General features: G+C 43.1%; 1 protein-coding gene across 1 annotated transcript; it reads left to right on the top strand.

The window, feature by feature from the left end:
• Positions 1-1434: 1434 nt before the first annotated feature.
• LOC307219398 (acidic mammalian chitinase-like) lies at positions 1435-19377 on the top strand. Its single transcript, XM_079982541.1, has 20 exons — positions 1435-1485; positions 1632-1661; positions 2396-2600; positions 4026-4082; positions 4387-4552; positions 5410-5534; positions 5666-5789; positions 5890-6072; positions 6943-7059; positions 7514-7646; positions 8612-8764; positions 9942-10146; positions 10782-10838; positions 12200-12365; positions 12517-12641; positions 13420-13543; positions 14888-15070; positions 16661-16777; positions 17826-17961; positions 19009-19377. The coding sequence occupies exons 1-20, from the start codon at positions 1461-1463 to the stop codon at positions 19275-19277; spliced, it is 2700 nt and encodes an 899-aa protein (XP_079838667.1). The 5' UTR covers positions 1435-1460; the 3' UTR covers positions 19278-19377.
• The last annotated feature ends 6606 nt before the right edge of the window (positions 19378-25983 follow it).

Raw genomic sequence — 25983 nt, 5'->3', positions numbered from 1 at the left:
ATTCAAAGAAAAGTACTGTAATGAATTAATAGCTCTGTAATATGGTGGCTGGTTTCAGCCAGAGAAGGGGATGGGGGATTACTTTGCAATTCTGAAGTGTGTTGCAGAGGAAATGCTCAATAGCAAAGTGCTTGGTGAGAAAACGAGAGATTGGTTTGGAGTTTGGTGTCAGCAATATTCTGATGGCACCCAGCTCCAAATCCTGTTTTCATTCAGTCTATGTCATACAGGTAAGTATGCTAGATACATGGCCATGGAGAGTGGATGTTGGCTGACTCAAGTTGACTAATAAATTATAGCAGACACTGATAAAATGCTTCAGCAAACATAAGGCTGCAGTCACATTTCCATTTAATGTACACTCACTGTTTCCAGCTCTGCTTTTTAGTCTGTGTTCACAAGGCATTAACCAAAATGGGTATGTATTCTATACTTCGTTATATGGTACAACAGGATTCATTGTTTCTCAAACCAGCTTCACACTGACTGGAGTTCTTCACTCAAAGTGTGAACACCATGGCACAGAGGAAAAGACATTCTGTCAGTGCCCCCTGGCGTGTAGACAAGCAGGAACAAACGGAATCTGCAGGTGTGAGCAGCTGGGCAGGGTGCGAAACAGCTTTGAAAGGCACCAAAAAACCCCCCTTATCCAGTCCATGGGGGGATGTTGGTGGGAAGGGTGTGTGGACTGCAAACATAAAGCATCATCTGCAGAATACTTCGACCTAGTTGTGTTTTTCATAAAAAATGTAGCAAGCAAGGCAGTTGGGCACTCAGTAAAAATACCCACGTTACCACATTGTGAATCTAAAGGTAAAGGTACCCCTGCCCGTACGGGCCAGTCTTGACAGACTCGGGGGTTGTGCGCCCATCTCACTTAAGAGGCCAGGGGCCAGCGCTGTCCGGAGACACTTCCGGGTCACGTGGCCAGCGTGACATCGCTGCTCTGGCCAGAGCCAGAGCCAGAGCCAGAGCCAGAGCCGCACACGGAAACGCCGTTTACCTTCCCGCTGGTAAGCGGTCCCTATTTATCTACTTGCACCCGGAGGTGCTTTCGAACTGCTAGGTTGGCAGGCGCTGGGACCGAGCAGCGGGAGCGCACCCCGCCGCAGGGATTCGAACCGCCAACCTTTCGATCGGCAAGCCCTAGGCGCTGAGGCTTTAACCCACAGCGACACCTGCGTCCCCGAGATTCGATATCTAGATTGTGAATCTAGATAGATAAAATAACACAGTATGGCTTAATCCCCACCAAGTCTGAATCCAAAGCATTAGGGGTTTCTTCTTACTGACTTCATTATGATTAATTACTATTTTTAAAAAGTTCAGTAGACTTGTTTTGCTGTGATCCTACCTTCTCAAGAGTCCAGGTGTGCAGGTTCCACGGCGATAAGAAGGCCTTGCCCTCCTATAAAGTGCTGCTCAGAGCTTCACCTGGCGCTCCTTCATGTGAAAGCAAGATGGGGAAGGTGCTGCTGTGGGTCGGTGAGTCATTTATAATATTTTGTAGACTGTCTCTCTTAAGGTTTGTAAGGTGGGATTTCTTTTCACAGACACCAAGAATGGTGCTTTGTTAAGCTACACTGCGCAATTTTTCCATTACTTTGGACTCTCTTCTCTGTTCTTTGCAGGTTTGGCTGTTTTGCTGCAGTTGCAAATCAGTAAGTACTTATTCCATTCCTTAACTAGGGATGAGTAGTGTGTTTTTGTGTGTGCGTGTGTGTGCAGAAGATGCAATTAATTAATTAATTAATTAATTCCCTGCCCATCTGGCTGGGTTTCCCTAGCCACTCTGGTAGGCTCCCAACAGAATATTAATAATAATTTTAAAAAGCGATAAAACATACTCTACCCAGCATGGTGCTGTCAACTGAATTTCAGACTTGAGAAGCTCAGATTTACTTTCCTTCTACCTTAGCCATCCCAGGTAGACATGTCTCATTACTTTAGAGTCATTTCAAAGGTAAAAAAGGGATAATTTATATGGTAAGCCATCAAGAATCCTGGGAATTCCATGTGAAAGAAATATTTACAAATAATCAGAACTGCTATTTAACTCAAATTAACCAGTGCCCCCCCCATATTTTATTCAAGTTGGCACTCCTGGTTGTATATATATACTCCAAGTCTTCTCCCTCACTCGACAATTTATCATCTTGCTTCATGCAAAATTTGCCTGAGTGACGAAGACTTTTGGCAAAATGGTACAAATTAAAATAGCCACATCCCATCTTTCCAAAAGTTTGTCCCGTAGGGGTTTTGTTCTTGCTTCCTACACAGTCCTTGCATGCTTACCTGGCATATAAATATACGGTTGGGAAGGGATTTTAATTAAAAAATGAGATGTAATGAGTATTTTAAACAGCTGCTTCATTGTTTTGTTTCTTCTGATCAGGCTCGGCATGCAAACTTGTATGCTATTTCACCAACTGGGCTCAGTATAGGCCAGAGCCAGCCAAATACTTCCCAAACAATGTGGACCCACAACTCTGCACCCACCTGATCTATGCTTTCGCTACGATGAATGAAAATAAGATTGCCCCTTATGAATGGAATGATGAAGACAGGCTCTTCCCAGAGTTTACTGCACTGAAGCAAAAGTAAGCAGCAATGCAAAACCGCAGAGCAACATTTCACATATGGATGTCTGTTTAGGGCCACGTAACTGTCAATTTATGTGCCAGGGTGATAGGAATTCTTCTGAACAGTGTCCCTTCACATGACACATTTCAGCTAATGTGGTGATGTCAGCTGCTTCAGTCTTCGCTTGCTGCTGTGCATTACATCAGCTTTTGCCATGCCATCACTAGCTATTATTTAGGAACTTTGCTTCTAGCTGCAATATAATATTTGCCGTGCACTGCGATTGGTTTATAATATTAGGCCCACAATTCCTTAACTCTGATTGCATCAACTAGAGCAGGCATAGGCAAACTCTGGCCCTCCAGATGTTTGGGACTACAATTCCCATCATCCCTGACCACTGGTCCTTCCTGTTAGCCAGGGAAGATGGGAATTGTAGTCCCAAACATCTGGAGGGCCGGAGTTTGCCTATGCCTGAACTAGAGAATGGATGTGAATTCATACTAAGATGGTTCTTCGCATGCTAATACTAATATACTAACTAGAAGTTTGAAGAGTTTTACTGAAAGGCATTAACAGTCCATGGTAGAGTGAATGAACACGAGCCCCTGTAGATCAGGTCAAAAGTATACATTCTGTCCTCACATTGACCAACCAGATGCCCATGGAAAGGACATGAGCACAATAGCATTCTCTCCACTTGTGTTCCCCATCAACTAGTATTTAGAGACATACTGCCACTGATCCTGGAGGCAGCAATGAAACACTGTGACTAGCCTTATTCATCATGAATTTAAAGGTCTCTGGGTTGGTGGCCATCACTGTATCTTGAAGTAGCAACTGTGTGAAGGAGGATTTCCTTTTTTCCATCTTGTGTCTCCCAACACTTAGATTCTTTGGTTCTAGTATTATGAGAGAAGAGGAAAACAACCTCCTTGCCCTCTTTCTCCAATGTATGCAATAATTTTGCACACTCGGGTGAAGTGAATAGCACATGGAAGTTGGTTTGGGTTTAAATATTCATTCAGTCCATGTTACTTACCAATTGGTCTTGGGCAAATCCCCACATTTTAGCTTGACCAACACTGTTGTTAGTAGAAATAAAATAGGATAATTCCATGTAAGCTGCTTTGGGCTTCTTGTAAGAAAGGGAAGATACAAATGTGATAAAGAAATAAGCATTGGGTTGGATCCAACTAAAGTTAGACACACTTAGGTCCTATAGAAATAAATGTGTGAAAAGTTAGTTGGTTTCAGTGGGGCCTAAATGCAACTCCTTTGGGTTAGATTCATCCGATTGATGCATGTGCCGCATAAATACATAATTGCACAGGGAATGGTGCTGTACTGTTGTGTATAATACTGTCTTGAGTGTATAAACCTATATCTTTAAAACGTTTCTCTATTCACTTTAATATATTAATATATTCTGTGCCTTTTAGGAATTCCGAACTGGTTCAGCTGTTGGCTATCGGAGGGTGGAATTTCGGCACTCAGAAGTGAGAACGGCTTTTGTTTATTTACCTCTACACTGACAAAGAGTTCAAATTATGAATCAACCAGATGGTTAGAAACCACACTAAGCTCTAGCAGATGTTAGAAATTCTGAAAATTCACAGCAATAAAGAGAAATTAAGTAGTCTGTACGAAAAGGCAGGGCTAGAGCTAAGTATTAATTTATTTGCGAACATGTTCTTGCAAGTGTTCATACATTCTCTAAGGGAGGCATTTTTACCTTAAAGTAAGTTTTCCTTAGTACCACATTAAAAATGCAATACTAAGAATGAGATCTGTTCCTTTTAGATTCACCACAATGGTCGCCACAGCTGCCAACCGAAAGACCTTCATTGATTCAGTGATAGCATATCTCCGCAAATTTAATTTTGATGGGATTGACTTGGACTTTGAGTACCCAGGCTCTAGAGGCAGCCCCCCTGAAGATAAGCAACGGTTTACCATCTTGATTCAGGTGAGGTACCAGCCCAGCATTCTCTCACAGATCTAGTATACTTCCATAGCTAGCTTAGCCTACTGAAAGCTTTTAACAAACATAGAAATCTCATAAGTAGAATGGATGATATATGCTGTTGAGTTGTTTCTGCCCCTAAATGGGCTATATACCAAGAACCTCAACTTATATACAAGGTTCCCCCTAAAGTTGCTTATCCAACCCTGTCTTGGAAATAACAGAAACCCAGCATTTTTCGGGATTGTGTTAATCAGCATGTTGCTGATCTTTGCAGATTAAAAACAGATTAATGTTTGGGATATATTGTTACCATTTTCAGAGCTAAAATGTTTTCCTCTCAGTATCACAAAGGGGGGAAAATATACATTAGAATCTGGCAATTGCTGAACATGTGAAGAGGAACTTTGCTGCTAAATGGCACAGATATAAAGCTAGATCAGTATGAGGCAGACCAGATTATAAGCTTAGGCTCTGGCCTTTCAGATGGATCTCTTGAGATGAAAGGCAAGACGCTGGACTAGCTCAGCTTTCTGACTTAGTTACTGAGAGAATCCCTGATAAATTGGTACTCTTGACTGAGATCTCTGATACCATTGTCAGTTTTAGAATGGTCATTTAACCTCATGGTCAGAAAGACAAATGACCTTCTAATAGGCATGTCTGACTCCACGTTTAGGGTGCCTAGGCATCCTACTGTTTGGGCACTGTCATTTTAATTTGCATCAGTGCCCCACATTGATGCAATGCATTGTAGGAAATTAAAATGACCACAGCTGCCTAGTTCCAGAAAAAAATGGCACGTGTTTGCTCTTGCTCCGCTAATAGGTATTCACTAATAGTTCCTCCTCCCTCTTTAGGAAATGTTGGAGGCCTTTACAGCTGAGGCTGCCAGCACAGGTCGCCCCAGACTGCTAATCACAGCAGCTGTGTCTGCAGGGAAAGGAACCATTGACGCTGGGTACGAAATAGCCGCAATAGGAAAGTAAGTAAATGAAAACATGCATTTTCTTCATAATAGCCCCCTTCTCTGACTTTGGCTTCTCTTAGATACACTCCTAGTGCCTGTGTCAGAATGTTGGCTGTTAACTCTGCTTCTTGTGCAACTTCCTCCAGGCTCCTGGATTTCATCAGTGTGATGACATATGACTTCCATGGCGGCTGGGACACCTTCACAGGCCACAACAGTCCATTGCATGTGGGATCCAAAGACCAGGGTGACTTAAAGTATTTCAACTGTGTAAGGAGATGGAGAATAGATTTGACCAACTCCCATAGAATAAGACAGATATTAAATCCCACAACCCCCTCCATATCATATTCTTTTTTTCCCAAAACAGGAGTTTGCAATGAAATACTGGAGAGACAATGGTGTTCCAGCTAACAAGCTTCTTATGGGATTTCCCACCTATGGACGCACTTTCAGGCTTACTACCAGTGATACATCTGTGGGTGCTCCTGCTTCTGGGGCTGGCTCTTCTGGACCTTATACTAGAGAAGCTGGGTTCTGGGCCTACTATGAGGTAATGATGTGAGGAAAATTCAGGTTGTTTCTTCATTGAATGAGTATTAATGCCTGCCATCAATTCCATGCACGAATGCATTCATTCTGGGTAAGTATTAATGCATATTCATGACAAAAGGCTGTAGCTCAGTGGCAGAGAATCTGCTTTGCATGCAGATTGTCCCAGATTCAATCCCCGGCATTGCCAGATAGGGCTACAGAAGGACACCCCCGTTTGTATTCCTGGAGCTGCTGCCACCAATTGGTGCAGACGGTACTGAGCTAGATAGATGAATGGTGGGACTTAGAATCATAGAATTGTAGAGTTGGAAAGGACCACAAGGGTTGTCTAGTCCAACCTGGAATGCAGGAATCTTTTGCGCAAGGTCGGACTTGAACCCACGAGCCTGCGCTTAAGAGTCTCATGCTGTGTCAACTGAGCTATCTCAGAAGGGCACATAAAGCAGCTTCCTGGGTTCTTATGAACAGGTGGCCAGCCCACTGGCCACTCCCCACACAGTTGAAATGATTGCACAGGAAAGACAGGTACCCTAAAAACAATCCATAAACTGCCAAAATGGAAGGTTCAGACTGCATGTGTAGAGAAGCCTATGCATCTTTGGGTACAAGCATAGGCTCCTATGCAAATTTATTATAATAGGAGGCTAATCAAATTGAATACCAATTGAGTACAATTACATTTAAAAGATACAAGTAAATTCACAAAGGAGCCCTCTTCTGCAAGTGACAGGCAGAGCTGCTGCAGGTATGATCCTAAGCCTCTTAACCATGTGGTAATTTCTAAGCACAATGAGTGTCATTGTTTTCTTGACATGACCATTCTACTTCTTCATTTTGTCCTCTTGCTAATATCATAATATTTTGGCAGATCTGCACATTCATAAGAGATGCCACGGTTAGTTGGATTGAAGACCAGAAGGTGCCATATGCCTCCAAAGGGAACGAATGGGTTGGCTTTGACAATGCCAAGAGTTATGAGTACAAAGTAAGAACCCTTTTTGCATACAGCTTTCCCCCTTACATTTGGTTTGTCACAGACATCGTTATCAGCATTCTCAACTTTGTGTATTCTGTCATGTTTTGTGCTATCACAATTTGCATGTTGTAATGTAAGTGACTTCTTCCATGCAAGACTTCCCCTTCCAAAGATTCAGTGTGTGGAAAACCAATGAGTTCCATGTACAAGCAGATACCATTTCTGTGTGTGCATTATTCCATATTGTTTCGTGAAATTGTAATGTTATATGCTGAAAACTGCCCCGAGTGGTCTTTTTAAGGGTGGGGCATGAATGTTTTAAAAAGCAACTAAATGAAATACAAGTCAGATGGTAATATGAATAGCACAAGAAGAGGCCCGATGCAACTGAAGCTTCCTCCTGATGTGAAAATGGCATCATGGGAATATGATGATGCTGATGCTGATGATGATTCTCTTGCAGGCCCAGTTTGTGAAGGATAATAAGTTTGGGGGTGCCATGGTATGGGCAATTGATTTGGACGACTTCAGTGGTGGATTCTGTGGTGAAGGAGCCTACCCATTAATAAACAAACTGAAGAGTCTCCTTGCAGGAGGTAAGGCATCTAAATGTAGCATCAAAGGCCATCTTGCGCTCCACTGTGTGTGAAGCAGGATCCTCCACGGGCTCTCCAAATACAAGGTGGCCCTATTTACAACAGTGTGACATTCCTTCCTTGGGTGGGTAGGTATGTATGTATGTATGTATGTATGTATGTAGCCAGTGGGAAAATTCCAGCAAATCTGATTCCCTAGCATGTATCAAAGGGACTTCAGTGCAGAATGTGAACTGATGAAGTTCTCCCCCATGTCATTTGATTTGTACCTGGCTAACGGCGTTTCCGTGTGCTGCTCTGGTTTGCCAGAAGCAGCTTAGTCATGCTGGCCACATGACCCGGAAGCTGTACACCAGCTCCCTCGGCCAATAAAGCGAGATGAGCGCCCCAGCCCCAGAGTTGGCCACGACTGGACCTAATGGTCAGGGGTCCCTTTACCTTTACACTCAATTGAGGCTCACTGGGACAATGTCAGAGACTTTCCTCGGTTGTTAGCTAATCTGGCAACAAATTCCCGCATAGTATCCAATTTGTAGGTCCTTTGTCTATACAAATTAAGTTTGCTATTGCCTCCTGCCCTCTATCTTGTGACCAAGTGCAGATTTTGTAGCTTCCAACATCAGGTTTCGTTCTTATGGAACAGCAAGCTACTTTGGTCTTTTTTAGCAATAAAAATGTAACCTACTGCTTGCCCATCCAATGATGTACACCAGTAGTGAACCTAGATCAGAGGTCTCAGGTGAATCTCAGAGTAATTATTTTTTAAAGATTAAATTCCATTTCCCATCAAAACAGGAGCTTAAATGTATTTCTCAAAAGGTCAGTAGAGCAATAAGATATTACTGACAGCTTAAAATACTGAACAAATTCAGTATTGTCAAAGAAGCCACATAAGTCAAAATACATATTAAATGCACTCGCGATTTCCACATGCCTTTCTGAACATCTGCACTTCTTATTGTTAGGCTGTGGTGATGTTCCAACTGTTGATCCTCCCACCATACCTCCTGATGAAACTACTACTCTTCCTGATGACGTAACACCACCTCCTGAAGAAACCACTACTCAGGTTCCTGATGAAACAACTCCTAAGCCAAGTGAAAATCCCGATGAGGATGGTGAGTTTGCTGTGGACAAAAGTTACAGTTAGCGGTGTAGGAAGATGTAGGGATGGAGCAGCTCATGGGCTGGAACAATTTTTAAACTGGCTTCTGGTGGCCTAGCAAGTGATTGTGAAGATGTGATAAAATATGTCCACAATTTTATTTGTGCATGTGTGTGTGCGCGTGTGTGTGTGTGAAAAACATGTATAAATGGAGAGACATAAACACTCAAAATGTATTTAATATGATATCTGTATTTTAGTTGTCTAGGTGATGTTCTGGCATAATATTCTGCCAACATTTGCCACTTTGAACACATCTGCACACTTTGGTTTCTGGCTCCACTCTCCAAAAGGTTGACCATAAGTAGGGAAAGGAAGGTTCTCTTTGCTTCTCATTTTTCCTATCTTAGATTCAGTTCCCTACATTTTGCAGCAATTTGCAATAAAAAAAAAAACCACATGAAAATTCACCAGCATTTTCATACAAATTTCTCCTAATAAATACATTTTTAATAGACAGTTCATAAACACATTTTCGCAAGCCATTTCCCCTAATATAATGCATTTTTAACTAATTTATTTTTATTAATACCTTCATTTTTATGCATATCTTCATTTTTATATATCTTTCCCAACATACATGCAGTTTCGTAAACATAGGGTTCCCTTATCTTGAATACTGCAGTCGGCAACAGTGTCCAGACAGAAATTTGAAAAAAGAATCCACAAAAGCTCAACAACTTTGGCAAAAAAGCTTAACAACTTTGGGCAGAACTGAAAAAAGCTCAACACTGAAATATGGCAACCCTAGTAAACTTCGCTTGATTGGAGAACTGCATCAAAAAACTTGGATAAATGTGAAATTTGAAGGATAGCTGTGTTTGGGTTCATGTATTATTTCAGAAACAATATTGGTTCCCCATCACTGAACTATAGCTTTAAATTGGAAATGGTAGGCTTGTGGAATGATATCTCAAAGTTGTGTGACAAACTAGCTCTGGGATTTTGTGCTGTAGCCCCCACTCCTACTAGAGCCCCTGGACTGTCTTTAGAGCTAGGAAAGATTGCATAATTGTTATGTCTGCCGCTTAAAAATCCTCAGTCCAGACACGCTTTTAGAGGATAATGACTGAATGAACTCTGAACATGACTTTGTGTCAACAATGGCACCATCTCCATTTTCTCACCAGGCCATTCCTGCAAAGTTGTGTGCTATTTCACCAATTGGGCTCAGTACCGCCCTGAACCAGCCAAGTACTTTCCAAACAACGTGGACCCACATCTTTGCACTCACCTCATGTATGCGTTTGCAACTATGAACGACAATAAGATTGCTCCTTATGAGTGGAATGACGAGGACAGGCTCTTCCCAGAGTTCCAAGCGCTAAAGCAGAGGTCAGCTTTTTCTTAGAAACAACATTAAGATGTAACTGTGATGTGGGTAAAAGAGGTGCTTAACTTTTTGTAAGATGCTTCTGAGCTGTTCTAGCAGCTGATACAGAAGCTGTGGGTCCACCAGACATTTCTCTAGCATAAACTGATACAGTGGTACCTCGGGTTAAGAACTTAATTCATTCTGGAGGCCTGTTCTTAACCTGAAACTGTTCTTAACCTGAAGCACCACTTTGGCTAATGGGGCCTCCTGCTGCCGCCGTACGATTTCTGTTCTCATCCTGAAGCAAAGTTCTTAACCCGAGGTAATATTTCTGGGTTGGTTCAGGTTACAGACCTGAAGCGTCTGTAACCTGAAGAGTATGTAACCCGAGGTACCACTGTACAGATATTGCAGATGTGCCATCTGATCTGGTGATAATGATACATTGGTAGCAGTAGACCTCATAAAGAAAGAACTTGTTCCGTAATGTAAACTTGACTTTATATAAGCATTAAGTAGAAGTCAGCGGGAAATTTTGGCAGGCAGAAGATATAAATAGTGAGCAGCTTAGTTTTAACAAGAACAATATCTGTATATTTTCTACATCAAATCTGTTTTCAGTTTTTGTTTATATATATATATTTCCTTTTCACAGAAATTCTGCCTTGGTGACATTGCTGGCTATTGGAGGGTGGAACTTTGGTACACAGAAGTAAGTTTTCTCTATAACTTTGGAAACATGAGTGGTAATCAGCATACAACTGTTGAACATGATAGTATTTGACAACTGACAGACTGTGAGTGGAATCAGACTCCTGTAAGCTAAGCAGTGCCATCTGGGATGCCCTCCCTCAAGATTCCAGGTCTGTTTGACCTCTCTGTACTTTTTGTAACAGGAGAGTAAGAGACTGAGAATGGCAAGTGCAAGGAGACGGGAGAGCTATTCTCTGACATGCCTAATTCAGTCACTTCCTTCTTAGATGTGACAGTGCCCACGACTGTGTATACATCACACACTTAAAGCACATTTGAAACAAATTCTTTCCCTCAAAGAATTCTGGGCACTGTGGTTTACGTTTCATGGAGTGACAATTCCCAGCCACCCTTAACAAATTATGGTACCCAGAGTTCTTTGAGGGAAAGAGCGTTCTTTAAAGGTATAATGTGCACCCAGCTATAGACAGCTGTATATTTACATTCAGGGTTTGCTGCTTTCTTATTCCTTCCTTAGGAGATGGAAGGCAGGAATGGAGGCAGATGCCTGGTCTGTATTTGTAGTAAATTGAGGTGGTACAGTCCTGAAGCGCATAATGGACTGTACCATTTCAGGCTGCAGATCAATAATGCCACTTTAAAAATGTTCCTTTCCAGATTAAAAATACATGAGAGACAGATTATGGTTTAGCCTGCATCTTAGTGTTCTATCCTTTGTACTTGAAGAAAACTCTTAACACAAAGTGCACTAAAAATTTGAAAGCAACCCTCCTCTCCAGACTGAAATGGTACAGCCCATTTTACCACCTCAGGGCTCTTTCCCTCTTCTTTTACTGCATATGTTGACCAGACCAGACCGGGGATATCCATGGGAGATGTTAGTCCATTCTTTCCTCAGATGCATTCTGGCCTTTCCTTCCCCACTCTCCACTTTCAGGTAGCATGAAGAGATAAGGAAAGTTTGGCCTTCCACCCTCTCTTGCAAGGTGCTGCAGACCAAGATGTAGGGTGTGTGTGTGTGGGGGGGGAACAAACCCAAACACAGATTTATGCAAAGCTAAATGTCATATAACTGAGGGTAGGACTGTGGCTGATAATGGAAGTATCTCAACTGCATAAAGCAAAGAAAGCAAGAAAACAAAGCTGAGGAACAGAAAAAAATAGTCTGTAAAGCAATGTGCAGTTGGATTGGCTGACAAAAAACAAAAGAAAAGGAAAGATACTAGCAACAGATGCAAGAAAAACAGAGGTGCAGAACTGTACCTTGGTAAATTGGATGAAGGTAGGCTATACTCTTGCCTAGGAATGCTCTTTTAAGAAGGTGCTGCCAGACTCCACTGTTGCTTTTGTTTCCTTCAGATTCACTACCATGGTCTCCACTGCAGCCAACCGCAAGACTTTCATAAACTCAGTTATAGCATACCTCCGCAAATTTGGCTTTGATGGGATTGATCTGGACTTCGAATATCCAGGTTCTAGGGGTAGCCCCCCTGAGGACAAGCATCGTTTCACTATCCTGATCCAGGTATGAGATCAGTAAGTTCAGCAATCCGGCTGGTCAGGCTTCGCAGTTGGGGAAGAAAGCTTTGCTGCTCAGAAGAGGTTTGTAGAGACCTGTAGAAATAGGACTGTTTCTTAACAAAAGGCTGGGATAATAGTTCATTCTCTTCCTTTAGGAAATGGTAGCAGCTTTTGACCAAGAGGCCAAAGAGACTGGGAACAACAGGTTGTTGGTGACAGCAGCTGTCTCTGCCGGTAAACCGACCATTGATGCTGGATATGAAATTGAAGAAATAGGGAAGTAAGTGGAGAGAAAAAAAGAGCTTTGTTAAATGCAGTTATAGTAATGCTTAATTGATCAAGCCTGCTTGGAATTTCAGTCCTATGGCCTGTAAACCTTATCACTTGATGCTAAAGGAAGCTACATACAGAGGTGTACTCCCTTTCCAATTATTGCTTCACATGCTGCCAGAGCTGAGACTGCCAACTGGAAATGAGTACCAAAGGCCAAACATCCTGCGAGACTTGTTGCATTGTTTGGCCTCACATGGCTGATTTTTTTAAGGCATACTGCCCTCCGCCCCCTCCAGATCAAGACCATGAAGTGAAGGCAGGCAGGAAGGTGTTTTTAACAATTTGCAACCACCATAATCCCAATCAGAATTGCCCTCCTTCATCCTTGATGTCAATGGGAGAGCTTTCCTTCCATTGTGAATAGCAAGTGCAGAAGGGGGGCTTTTTACAGTTAGAAGCATGGTCCCCTACCATGGTTCTCACTCTCAGTCCCCACCACAGCAGCCTCTGGGCAAGGCCAGAAAAGACATAAGCATCACATAGAGTTTGGCCTTGACTGACTTTTGACTTGCTTTTTACCCCACATTCTGACTGATGGTCTCTCAGACCCATGGTCCCTTGCAGGTGAGGTTGATAAGGTTCTGAAAAACGTTTTCATTGCAAAAATATGCTGATGTGAAAAGTTTATTTCACTCTGTGCTGGGTGCGGAACCTCCACATAACAAAACCTACCTAGACTTGGTTGTTTGAATCAGCCTAATTCTAAACTGCACTTTTCATTTCAGACATCTGGATTTTATTAGCGTGATGACCTATGATTTCCATGGTGGCTGGGACACCTTTACAGGCCACAACAGCCCACTGTACATTGGTTCAGCTGATATTGGAGACTTCAGATATTTCAACTGTGTAAGAATATAAAGCACGGTTTATTTTCTTTAGCGGGTTGCTTTGTGTTGTAACATGGAGTCCTTGGAGAACCCCACAACTGCCTAACTTTGACTCCCATAGGTTCAGGTCAGGTGTCACAAACATGAGACTTTAGCTATAGGAGATAGAAGCAAAACAGTGGCCTGTAGGCCTGATCTTTATCGTTGCAACAAGACTTCCCACTACCACAAAGACGAAGCAGCCAGAAGCCCCGAACAATGGTTACACCAGTATTTTAAAGTTTCCCAAAGTTTCCCATAATACATCTCAGGATGCATCATCAAGACATCATGGATATGTCACAGAAAAGGTGTGGTCTTCGGTAGATTGTGAGATCCAGGCATGCCCATGTCACTCAAATATAGTCTTTCACACTTACTCCATCACAGTACAAAGGAAAGTATTTACAGTTCCCTGGTTGCCAAGTCAAGTCAAATACAGCCCTTTGTCTTGTCCGGGCTTCATCCCACTATGGGGTGGGTAGGCATTGTGATTGAGATGGTTATCTGTCTGGCCCTGCAAACATGACTGTACATCTCTTGGGGATTATGGTTGGCTCATACACCCCTCCCCTTATACCTCACTTTCCTGGGTCCTAAATGCCATTGTAGCCAGGGACGCAGGTGGCGCTGTGGGTTAAAGCCTCAGCGCCTAGGGCTTGCCGATCGAAAGGTCGGCGGTTCGAATCCCTGCGGCGGGGTGCGCTCCCGCTGCTCGGTCCCAGCGCCTGCCAACCTAGCAGTTCGAAAGCACCTCCGGGTGCAAGTAGATAAATAGGGACCGCTTACCAGCGGGAAGGTAAACGGCGTTTCCGTGTGCGGCTCTGGCTCGCCAGAGCAGCGATGTCACGCTGGCCACGTGACCCGGAAGTGTCTCCGGACAGCGCTGGCCCCTGGCCTCTTAAGTGAGATGGGCGCACAACCCCAGAGTCTGTCAAGACTGGCCCGTACGGGCAGGGGTACCTTTACCTTTACCTTTAAATGCCATTGTAACTGAGAAGATTGATATGAGTGATTTCTTATGAATTTCTAAAGTCTTCCCATTGAGCCAGTACGTAGATACATTTATCAAGTGAATTGCTACATTTAGTACTGACACTTCCCCTGTTTTCCTTTGTTGGAGACCTGGGGCTCAGAGGCGAGTCGCAGGCTCCTTCTGCAAATTGAGCTGAGCTTCCCTTGCAGATGCAATGCCTTTGTAGATTGTAGATGTTGTAGATGTTGCTGTGTGGGGCGGGGAGGTCTCTCACCCCCATTCCAATTTCCCGGTAACAGTGTTGGTAAACAACGATTGTGAGGTTAATTCACACTGTCATATTTGCAGGAGTTTGCCATGAAATACTGGAGAGACAATGGTGTTCCTGCTGGGAAGCTTATGATGGGATTTCCCACCTATGGACGTACCTTTAGGCTTACTACCAGTGATACATCAGTGGGTGCTCCTGCTTCTGGGGCTGGCTCTTCTGGACCATACACCCGTGAAGCTGGTTTCTGGGCTTACTATGAGGTAAGATGCTGGAGAAGTCCTAGGGCAAGATGCCTTTTAGGTTGTAGCAGGAACCCCCCCACCCCAATCATTCTGTTTGTACAAACTTCACACACACTCACACTCACGCACTACATACGCTATGCTTCTGTTATAAATTCATAGAAAATCAACCATACATTGGATTTGCACTGTTCCACTTTTATTTTACTCCATGAAGGAAAGACTACAAAATGGGGCAGACTTGATACAGGGCAGCCATAATCCCTTCAGCATCCCAGCACATACACAGGTGCCCTGCCCAGTTGCTATGCCAACCCTGATGGTCCCAGACAGAAGACAATCAAGATCACAAAGAACTTGCATATGGGAGTGGATTCAGCATGGACTGAAACAAAGGACACTGATCAGATCTTCCCTCAGGGGGCAGGAAACTGCAAACTCCCCTTTGTCTTCTGGAAGTTCCTGGAAGTGACTCATGGGGAGGGGGAAAGGAGGAACCAGCCAGGTGACAAGACACTCAGGTTACCACCAACTCCTCCCTCAATCCCTCCTTTCTGTAATGTATGCATGATGTTACCACCACAACTCCTCCCTCAACCCCTCCTTTCTGTAATGTATGCATGATGTTTCTGGGGCTGGGCTAGACCTAGAGGAGGGGAATTTCAAAAGTTTTTATAAGACCTTGCACACTATTCTTCTGTGTCTTTCCTCTCACCTGCAAGTGAGGGGAGCACCCTGTCGCGACAGTCTTTCTTCAATAAAGACCAAGCCTACAGGCTGCTGATTTGCTCCAATTTACTCTGGTTGGTGTCTTTACTTTTTGTCCAAGGGAGCCCTCAGATTTTTCCGGTAACAGGTTACAGTCCTATGTATGCTTACCTGTCTGCGAATAAGTCCTATTGAATTCAGTGGAGCATGCTTCTGAATATAGAATTGCACTCTAATACAGTTACAATCTTATGCCCGCTTACTAAGAATTAAGCTGCATCATAACTATACTTTAGGACTGCACTGCACATGGTTTGCTGCCATTCTCATATTTTTTTCCAGAATATATAAACCAAATGAGCCAAAATTATTTTATATACAAGTGCCTTCAAAATCTTGAACCTAACACACTGAAATATTTTGACAACATTACGCTACAAAATAAATATCATGCTGTCTTTCTACTTGCCTTCTGGATTTGGATAAATTACAATTTTTCTTAGCAGCTGTTACTACGGTTGTGTGAGGTTATTTGCTGAATTTCTAATATTTTGGTATCTGCATATATCAGAGTAGTTTTACCCACACAACAAATCTGTAGGGGAATTCAAACCTCCACTTTTACAACAGCTGCTTAGTCTGCAAAGCAGCTTTTATGGTGCAGTCATATTGTTCCTGCAAGGGCATCCTGCAAAGGCTGTAGCCCTCCATCTCCAAAAGTCAACAGCGATGTCTGCTGTGTTCCTCTCTTAACTGGGACAGAAAGTTCTGTTTCTGTGGTTTCCATGAATTAGATAATTTAAAACCAAATAACTTCTCTGTTGTGACTTTAATTTCATGTTCCACCAGATTAATCTGATTCAAATCCATTAATCTATTAATACCGTACTGTGCTTGCAGATCTGTACCTTTATAAGGGATGCTACAGTGAAATGGATTGAAGACCAATGTGTTCCCTATGCTTACAAAGGTTCTGAGTGGGTTGGATTTGACAACAAAAAAAGCTATGGATGCAAAGTAAGGCTGCCTTTGTTGACTATGACCTTTTATTTTATGCTGCCTTATTACCCACAGTGCTGTACTGAATGCCTGTGTTGCATAATTTGAACACAGGAGTTGCCATTTCTCATTTACAGATCTAAGTGACCTTTAGATGTTGTCCCAGCCATTTAGGAGCTATTTGTTTACTCAACTATTTGTTTATTCAGAGTGCGGAATTGAAGTATAATGATTTATTTATATCATACACTGAAATACACAATAAAACCATAACATAAAATGACTCAACCATGTGGGCAGGGTTTTATTGCACATGTTTTTCCCATGGAATCTACATTGTGCTGTGGGTGCTGCTTGCTTAGAAAAACATTTATACCCCCATATGGTTGGGTCCTTTAAATGTTCTCCCAGCTGTGGGGAAACGAAGCTGTTTACACATGACTGGCAGAATGTTTAGAGGGCATCAGCAGTGAAGAATGGAGTTGCATATTGCAGACCAGGAATAGCCATTGTGGGTTGGACTCCCATCAACCAGCATGGCACATGGCCAGGGATTATGGTAATTCATCCATTTACAGCCCTGTGATACCACTTTAAACAGTTATGGCTCCTCCCAAGGAATTCTGGGAACTGTAGTTTGTTAAGGGCACGGAGGGTTGTTAGGAGACCCCTGTTCCAATCACAGAATTACAATCCCCAGAGTTCCCTGTGAAGAGAGATTGGAGCTCTGGGAGGGGAAGAGGGGTCTCCAAACAATGCTCAGTACCCTTAATAAACTACAGCTCCCAGAATTCTTTGTGGGAAGCCATGACTATTTAAAGGGGAATCATAGCGCTTTAAAGGTGCAGTGTGAATGTGGCCTTGGTTGGCTACGTAGACCAACCCACAAACATTCAGGATACAAACATCAAGACTAGATTAATGGCTGATGTAATTTTGCCAAGTAGCCTGTTTGGTAGTTTTCCTGGTGCCATACTGGTGTTGAATTAGTGGGTTTTTCTCAACAATTTTCACTGCTTGCTTGGGAGCAGAGCTTGCCATAAAGCATTATCCTTTTTGTTTATAGACCCAGTTTGTGAAGGACAACAAATTTGGTGGTGGCATGGTATGGGCTATTGACCTGGATGACTTCAGTGGCTCATTCTGTGGTGAAGGACCTTACCCTCTCATAAATGAGCTGAAGAACCTACTTGCAGGCAAAGGTAAGATGGTACCAAAGGATCATTGGAGGTGGGGGAGTTATCAAAAGCCAAACAGTTGTTTAGATTCCACACCTGACTCTTTGCAGCTATGTTTCAGTAATGGGAAAGATGCACATTCATTGTCCAAACCAGCCTAGTGGCAAATGTTTTGGAACCAGCACATGGTGTTTAAAAGCTCATCTCGCCACGCGATGTCTTAGTGTGCGCTATTTAAATGAAGGAAGAAGCAGATGAACTTATTGCAGTGCATGCATTCCTTAAAAGTCAACTGTGTTGATTTTCACCAGGGCGTATGGCAAAAAAGGCACAGTCACTTCACATGGCATTTGCTTCTATGGACCATCACACCAAATCATACACAACATAGTACAGTGGAACTTTGGTTGTCGAATGTAATCTGTTCTGGAAGACCATTCGACTTCTGAAACATTTGACAAGTGAGGCACAAAGGGCAGTTGGCAATTTCAATGGTGAAAATTGAGAAATGTGCCTTGGAAGCTGTTTGACTTCCGAGGTGCGTTCGAAAATGGAAGCAATTACTTCCAGGTTTTCGGGCGTTCAGAAACCGAAACGTTCATCTTCCGAGACGCTCAAAAAACAAGGTTCAACTGTACTTCATTTTGGGGAATATTGCTTTTACATTTCTAGTTTAGTGTTAAACCACCAAGCTAGCAGAGTGAGAAGCTCCTTTTAGAGCATCCATTATTTTGAATGCCCAGTTGCTGCTGCATGGCTTAAAACATTATTTAGCAAAATGAATCTCATTGTATACAGAGTGTCTGAATTTTATTAGAAAATAATTTATACAGGATAATAAGCTTTGCCTCCATGATATTTTATACAAACATATTATATAATGCTCTGACACCCAGTCACATACATTATGTGAGAGTAATGATATTTCCCATTATGGAAAGTGCAGCTCACTACTATTCCTCCTTCCTAAAGCAGGTGGTTTTTATACTCGTAGACTATAATAGTTCTAGGAAGAAGTTATTGGTGGATGAAAGCAAATGTCTGATTCCTGATTTTGCATGTTTCTTTCAGTTTGTGGTGACCCAGGAAGCATCATAATACCATCAACCACTCCTGAACCTATTACTACTCCGGGGCCTACAACCACACCTGATCCAGATGCTCCCACCACTCCTCCTGGAACAGAATTTTGTGCAAACAAAGCTGATGGCATGTATGTTAATCCAGTCGATCCCAATAAATTCTACATTTGTGCTGGAACTGCAACATTCCCCATGTCTTGTGCAGCTGGCCTGGTCTTTGATGAAAGTTGTAAGTGTTGCAACTGGCCACTGAATTAAGGACTCTCAGATGCAAGGTGCTAACAACAACCACCTCTTCTTACAATGCCTGTAGCACCTCCCTTTCTCTTCATATGGAGCAATAAAATTTATTCATGGATCTTGGTGCTTTGATGTTTTGTTTATTATTTCGGGAGGCAGCAGGAGGACACTGGCCAATATAGCCCAATTTAGGTGCACCAACATAACTATTGTATACGGAGAGAAATTCAGTGCAAACATTTCATAACACTTGAAACTCTCTCTCTCTGTGTGTTTGACTGGCACACTTTGTCTGCATGTGAATGGTTTCTGGCCACCAAGAACATCCACCTTCACATTAGATCCCTGAATAATACTTTTTTCAGACCATCTTTTAACGAGAGGAGTTGGGTGGAAGGATGTAAGTTGGAACTTTGGAGAGCTGGCAGCAAAAGTATTTTATTTTACAATGTACGTATTTATTAGGAATATTTCTAAACTGCCCTTCATCCAGGGACTCTCGGGCATTGTACAATAATTCATTGTCAGACATGGATGTTACTATTTGCCTAATTTATCCCCTCCCACAAGGGATCCTCAGATCCCCAACACAGGCCCTTCCCTCAGGTACTGACAGGTGGATCCTTGACTCCACAGAGAGACAAGAACCCTTTGCATCCTAGGGGTTCCTTTTGTGTGCAGCAGCTACCTATCCTTTACCTTGTTTCCAGCTCTCTGAGGACTCTGGTCATCTTTGCTTTCCCTTTAATCCTTTGTGCCTAAGTCTCTGCTGAAGGAGAGGCTATAGCTTGCTCTGCCTTTACACCTCCTGACCAGGCTTCCTTTCCTGGAGGACCTCTCTCTTTTCTTTTGCCCAGCCATTCCCAATGGTGTTACTGTGCTCCCGAATGCCCAATGCTAACCTTTTGGTGGGGTCATAGTGAGTGCAGGAGTGTGCTGCCATTGCACGTCAAGGCCCCGAGCCCCCCCCCCATTTCTGGATAATAACTCACACGGACACCAAAATTTGGGTTAATGGGCCACAACTTTATTGGTTACAGATGTGAGTGGTATTGGCTTAGGCACTGGACTAGAACCGACTATATCTGACCCCTGCCTGCCATGCAGGTACAGTAGTCTAGAAAGGGTCAACCACCAATAGGGGGAGCCCTGTTGATGTACATCAATTGTGAGCTCCCGCAGGGTCCCTGATGGCGTCGTGGCATGGCCCTAGCCCATACTCAGGCTTCGGACAAGATGTACACCCCCAGATCCCTTTAACGGAATACCCTTAAAGAGGAGGGGCAGGTGAAGGCCACAACCTCCCCTCCCATAAACCAGGTTTTTCCAATGCCTAACCACCAAACCTTACAAAGTTGTGACAATTGCTACAACGCAGGCAAAAACCACATGGCTGGTGCCAACTTGCCAAGTGGGAAAATTCCTACCTGGTCTCCTCAACAGGTGACCAACCGTGGTCCATAGCAAGGCCAAGATGGTGAATGCATGGAAATAGGGTGGGAGGGCGGGAGATCCGAAGCACGAGTAGGCAAGAAGGGAGAGCCCCCTGGCTGCGTGGCTGGTTCAATAGCCCAAGCCATGCCCCCCTGACTGGATTGGTCGGCCAGGGGCTGTGACGCGGCCAGGGACTCCCTGTAATGCAGGTGGCATCGCCACGCCCCCCCGCTGTGCATAGGTAGAGCGTGAGGTCCAACTGCAACTCTGCCCCGCCCCAGGAAGGGGAGCGGATTTCCCACCACCATGACTCCCAGGTCAAAGCAAGACAATATGGAGACCACAACACGGCTGTCTCCTCACATTCATGTACAGCTAGGGATGGAGGAGAATTTAATGTGAATGAAGTCCATACATGATTCAATTCATTTATGTTATTTTCACTAATTTATGCATTTTGTGCATACTTTCCCTAATCTGTGCACTTCTGTACACTTTTCCTTTTTTTTTTTTTTGGTGGAGCAGTGTGAATATCAAAGGAGGTTTTGAATCACAGATTCTTTTGGGAAATGCAGACCAGGTCTGTTCTTATTAAACTGTGAGATGGACTGAATCCCTAGAGGTGGATTTAAGGGAGTGTGACTGGTTTGGTTGCACTGAGTGCAGAGAGGGGGTGCTGCAGGGGGGCCACAATTATAATGTTGAATGGAAGGCAAGGGGGGGGGACATCAAATATTGGCATTGCACAAGGCGCCATTGAATTTTGAGACCCACTGTTCTCCCCCCATCCCTAGCTACAGCAAGATTTTTTGCTCCTCTTCCCCAGCACCCCTGAAAGCCTGTACCCCAAAATTGCCATGCCAGCACTTTTTGTGTGTTGTTTATTTCTGGTCAGAGCCAGAAATGTTGAATGTATGGCTATGGTTGTCAGACTGCAACTCAGAGAATGTATGTGGGCCTTTCAGAGTTATGTAATTCAAGGAAGGGGATGCAACTGTGGATACCCCTGCAAATTTTCATGGCTGTTGAGCTGTCAAGGCATCATGCATTCTCTACTCCGGTTGCTGGACAACCCTATTAGGACTCTGGAGCTTGCAGCATTTGCCTGCATTTGCCCTCTTGGCTAGCAGATGGTCTGCTGTCTATCAACACAAGTGAGAGAAACCTTATGAACCGGCTGAGGGTCTCAAAGGCGTTCCAGTTGCTATGCAAAGCTGTTTCTAATAAATGATGCTGGGGCCACAAGACCTTCTTCTCACTAGCAGAAATGAAGTGTGAATGTGTAAACCAGAGGAATGGTTTGTGATGACATTACGACGTGTGAGATCTTTCACTGCTTGTTACTAGCAAGGAGAGATGCAAAACTGCTGGTTTCAGCAACAGCAGCAAAGTATCCCCCATAACATTCAGCCCTGCCCAGAGATTACTTTTTGTATTTTGTCCATGAATTATGCATTTGCTGATGGGGATGCAATTATGAAAAAGAGTCTTAAAAATATCTAGACAATGGAACAAATTCCTCAGGACACTATATGCATTCAATTCTTTTAAGTCTACTTAACACAAACTTAGTTCTTTTAAATCAGTTTCAAACTTTCATGTAGTGGCATCCTTTTAAACCTTGGTTATTTTTTTACCACTATCCCTTCCTTCTCACATGCCAAAGTTAATTCATTGTAATGGTCTTATAGCCCAAATGCATCAATATAGATCAGGCTGCACAACTTCTCACTTGCAAAACCAAGAATTGTCTATTGTCCTACTGCATTTCTTGCAAGAGAATTTTATGGCAGAATGCCTCCTACAAGACTCATCTATACAGCTCCAAATAAAACATGTTAAGTGTGTTTTAAGTGCAATATACAATGTGACACTAGATGGTGATGGTATGCCTTATGGAAAATTCAATGTATTTTTAAAAACGCTTTAAAAAGCATTTTCAGAACAGTTTTTATATGTAGATTCCACCACAGCTGCTAATGAGTTGAAGTAGTTTTGCAGTACTTGGACTAATAGGAACTTAAGAAGTTGTATTGTACATTACCAAGTCACAGCACCAGTCTATCTAGCCTAGCACATTATTATCCATATGGACAGGCAGCAGTTCTCCAGGGTTTCAGGCAAGGGTCTTTCCCAGGCCCAGTTGGAGATGTCAGGGACTGAACCTGGAGCTTTTATATCCACTACTTTCAGGCATAGCAGTAACCAATGAATGATCACATCAAGGACCAGTCCTGTAGCCAAGATGGGGCAAATCGGTGCACAGTCATTGTCTCCCCCACCCTGAGCTGTGCTTTGTCCCCCCTCTGGATTCTTAAAAAATGTTTTTTTAAATATGTGACATGACAGGCAAAGACAGCCTCCATTTAAAGAATGACAACTTGTTTTAAGAAGAGGAGAAATTTAAGAATAGGAGCCTCTGAAGTATTCAGCAAATAAGGGAGGGTGAGCACACCGCAAAAGCCTCGTTTAGAAGAGCCACCACAAAGTCTGCTCACTCAAGATTTTCCCTGATTAAGGGTGGATTTTTCATTATCACAATCACCCTATAATTACTTAAGTAATCTTGGGTGTGTGGGGAGGGGATGGAGGGTGGGGAAGCCTGCATTGTCACAGCAACAATCGCAGATAACAATGGCTCTCAAAGTGAACCATTCACAGTGGGATAGGTGTTAAACAGGCTTGTGTTCTTGCCCCAACTCTATTCATTATTTTCATTGCCATGATCCTACACTTTGTTGAATGGAAACTCCCCACCAGAGTAGAAATCATATATCAAACAGATGGAAAGCTCTTTAATCTGAGCAGGCTGAAAGCAAAGAGTAAGGTTACTGTAACTTCCGTTATAGAGCTTCTGTATGCTGATGACAACGTAGTGTGTGCATGCTCAGAGGATGACCTCCAAACCTTCCTAAATATCTTTGCAGAAGCTTACGAAATGCTTGGCCTATTGCTTAACATCCAAAAAACCAAAGTGCTGCACCAACAAGTACAAAATAACCCTCTGCAGAGCCACAGATCCATCTCAATGGTGTTACATTAGAAAATGTTGATCACTTCTCCTACCTGGGCAGTTATCTATCCACAAGGGCCGACACTGATGCCGAAATCCAGCATCACCTGAGCTCTGTGAGTGTGGCTTTTTCCCAATTGAAGTGCAGAGTGTTTGAGGACTGGGACATTCGCAGGGAAACCAAAATGCTTGTTTACAAAGCTATTGTACTACCAACCTTACTGTATGCTTGTGAAACATGGACCACTTATAAACGCCATCTCCAACTCCTCGAACGATTCCGTCAACGGTGTCTCCAAAAATTTTTACACATCATTTGGGAAGACAGCTGAACTGTGTTCTTCCAGTGTACTGGAAGAAGCAAAGATCACCAGTGTTGAAGCAATGATTCTTCAACATCAACTTCATTGGACTGGTCATGTTGTGCAGATGCCTGATTATCGTCTTCCAAAGCAACTACTCTATTCCAAACTTAAAAATGGAAAGCGTAATGCTGGTGGTCGACAAAAGATGTTTAAAGACTGTCTCAAGGCAAATTTTAAAAAATGTAGTATAAACACCAACAACTGAGAAGCACTGGCTTGCGAGTGCCCATAAACCTATGTCTCCACTGCGGAAGGACGTTACCTACGGACTCATTGTTAAAACCGTGTTTATGGAAGACAATCTTACTCGGCTACGAGTGATCGAAGAAGAAGAAGAAGAAGAAGAAGAAGAAGAAGAAGAAGAAGAAGACAACGACGACCAGGTCAGTCAGGGCCACAGTCGACCTTTCTCCCTAGATGGGTTGGTGGCCACTTTTCTAGATGGAGCTTCAGAGATATGAGCTACAGTCTCTCCTGTGCTTCTGAGGAACCAGCTGAGACCTGAAAAGTGGCAACTTGAAAAACACATATCTTTCTAAAAGACAAAATGGAGACAAAGAGACCAGGAAATAGAGATATTCCATGGTAAATAAAGGTATCCGGGGCATGTGCATCAGTGACAAAATTATTACAATGCAGAGATTGCCAAGGCTGCTCCTTTTTCCAAGGCAGTCCTGTTTTAAGGTGTCATCAGGGACACACCAGGCCTCCTTGGCAACCAAATAGCCAAGATCTGTTTCCAAACAGCTGATTTTTCTCCCTGCAGAATTGGCAGATTCAGAGTGGATTTGGGACAGAGTGAACTGCCTTGGCCGACTTTAGTGATTAGCAGGCAGGTGATTTATAGGCCATTCATCATGGTCTGAAGGGCACACTGGCCCTTTTGACACCTGGCAGGCATGGAATTTAACAAGACCAGAAACCAGGACAGCTGATTTGCTCCTATCAATACCCTGTAGGGTTTTCTGCTTCTTATCAATATGGTTGCAAGGCAGTTCAGTGGATAACAGCCAAGGAGATCAAGGTTTTTTGTGACGGGCTGAGTTATGTAACTCACAGTGCAATCCTATACTGTACATGTCTCTTCAGAAGTAAGTCCCATTGAGTTTAATTTGGGCTGCCATATTCCAAAAATATCTGGACAAAGTTGTTGAGCTTGCTTCCCCCCAAAGTCCGAAGTTTTCAGCCTTTTTTTGAATTTTAAAATGATTTTTAAAAAAACTCTTAACCCTCACCTTGCCATATGTCTGGGTTCCCCCAGACATTTTGCATATTTTCTGAAGATATGCCCAGATGCCATTTTCCTGTAACTCAGACGTATGGCAGCCCTAGGTTACTCCATTCTAGGGTAGAGAATGGCAGCCTTTAGTTTGCTGCCGAGCTTTTGTTAGCAAGTTGCCTTAGGCTGCAATCTTATGCATACTTACTTGAATGAAAGTCCCACTGAAGTTTATGAGACTTAGGCTGTGCACACATTCCCATTTAAGCTGCATCCAGTACATTCTCAATGCTGGCACACGTTATATCAGCCACAATTCATAGCTATCCGGTGGTTTCATATGAAATTCTAAGTTTTGATGAGTTGCCCCTTCCAAAATCAGCTTTAATCCAAACTGAGAAAAAGAACAACCTTGCTATGTTTTAAGCTGGTAATGTGTACGCAGCCTTACTTTTGATTAAACATGCCTAGGATCCCGTTGTGGTTGGGAATCAGGAGCTAGACTTTGTCACAACTTTCATTGCAACTACTTGGTGACGTAGCTGTCCCATTGGCTAGTCAATGCCACTGTAATCTTTAGGGGACTTTGGGAGATTTTATCTTTGTGAAGGCTTCTCAGCAGTTGCTGACCTTGACTAAACGAAATTTTCTACCTGTGATATTTCATCTGAACTTTTTGGAAGTCTTATCTCC

The sequence above is a fragment of the Podarcis cretensis genome (genome assembly GCF_951804945.1).
Source record: "Podarcis cretensis genome assembly, chromosome: 6".
Classification (NCBI taxonomy): Eukaryota; Metazoa; Chordata; class Lepidosauria; order Squamata; family Lacertidae; genus Podarcis; species Podarcis cretensis.
Note: the sequence above shows the minus strand (reverse complement) of the source record. Positions and strands in the feature narration are given on the sequence as shown.

Bases quoted from the DNA above. Each gene is read 5' to 3' on its own strand.
- LOC307219398 (XM_079982541.1), top strand. From the start codon at position 1,461: ATGGGGAAGGTGCTGCTGTGGGTCG. The intron at 4,553-5,409 runs GTGAGGTACCAG...CTCCCTCTTTAG, and splicing joins GGTTTACCATCTTGATTCAG to GAAATGTTGGAGGCCTTTAC. The intron at 12,642-13,419 runs GTAAGTGGAGAG...TTTTCATTTCAG, and splicing joins GAAATTGAAGAAATAGGGAA to ACATCTGGATTTTATTAGCG.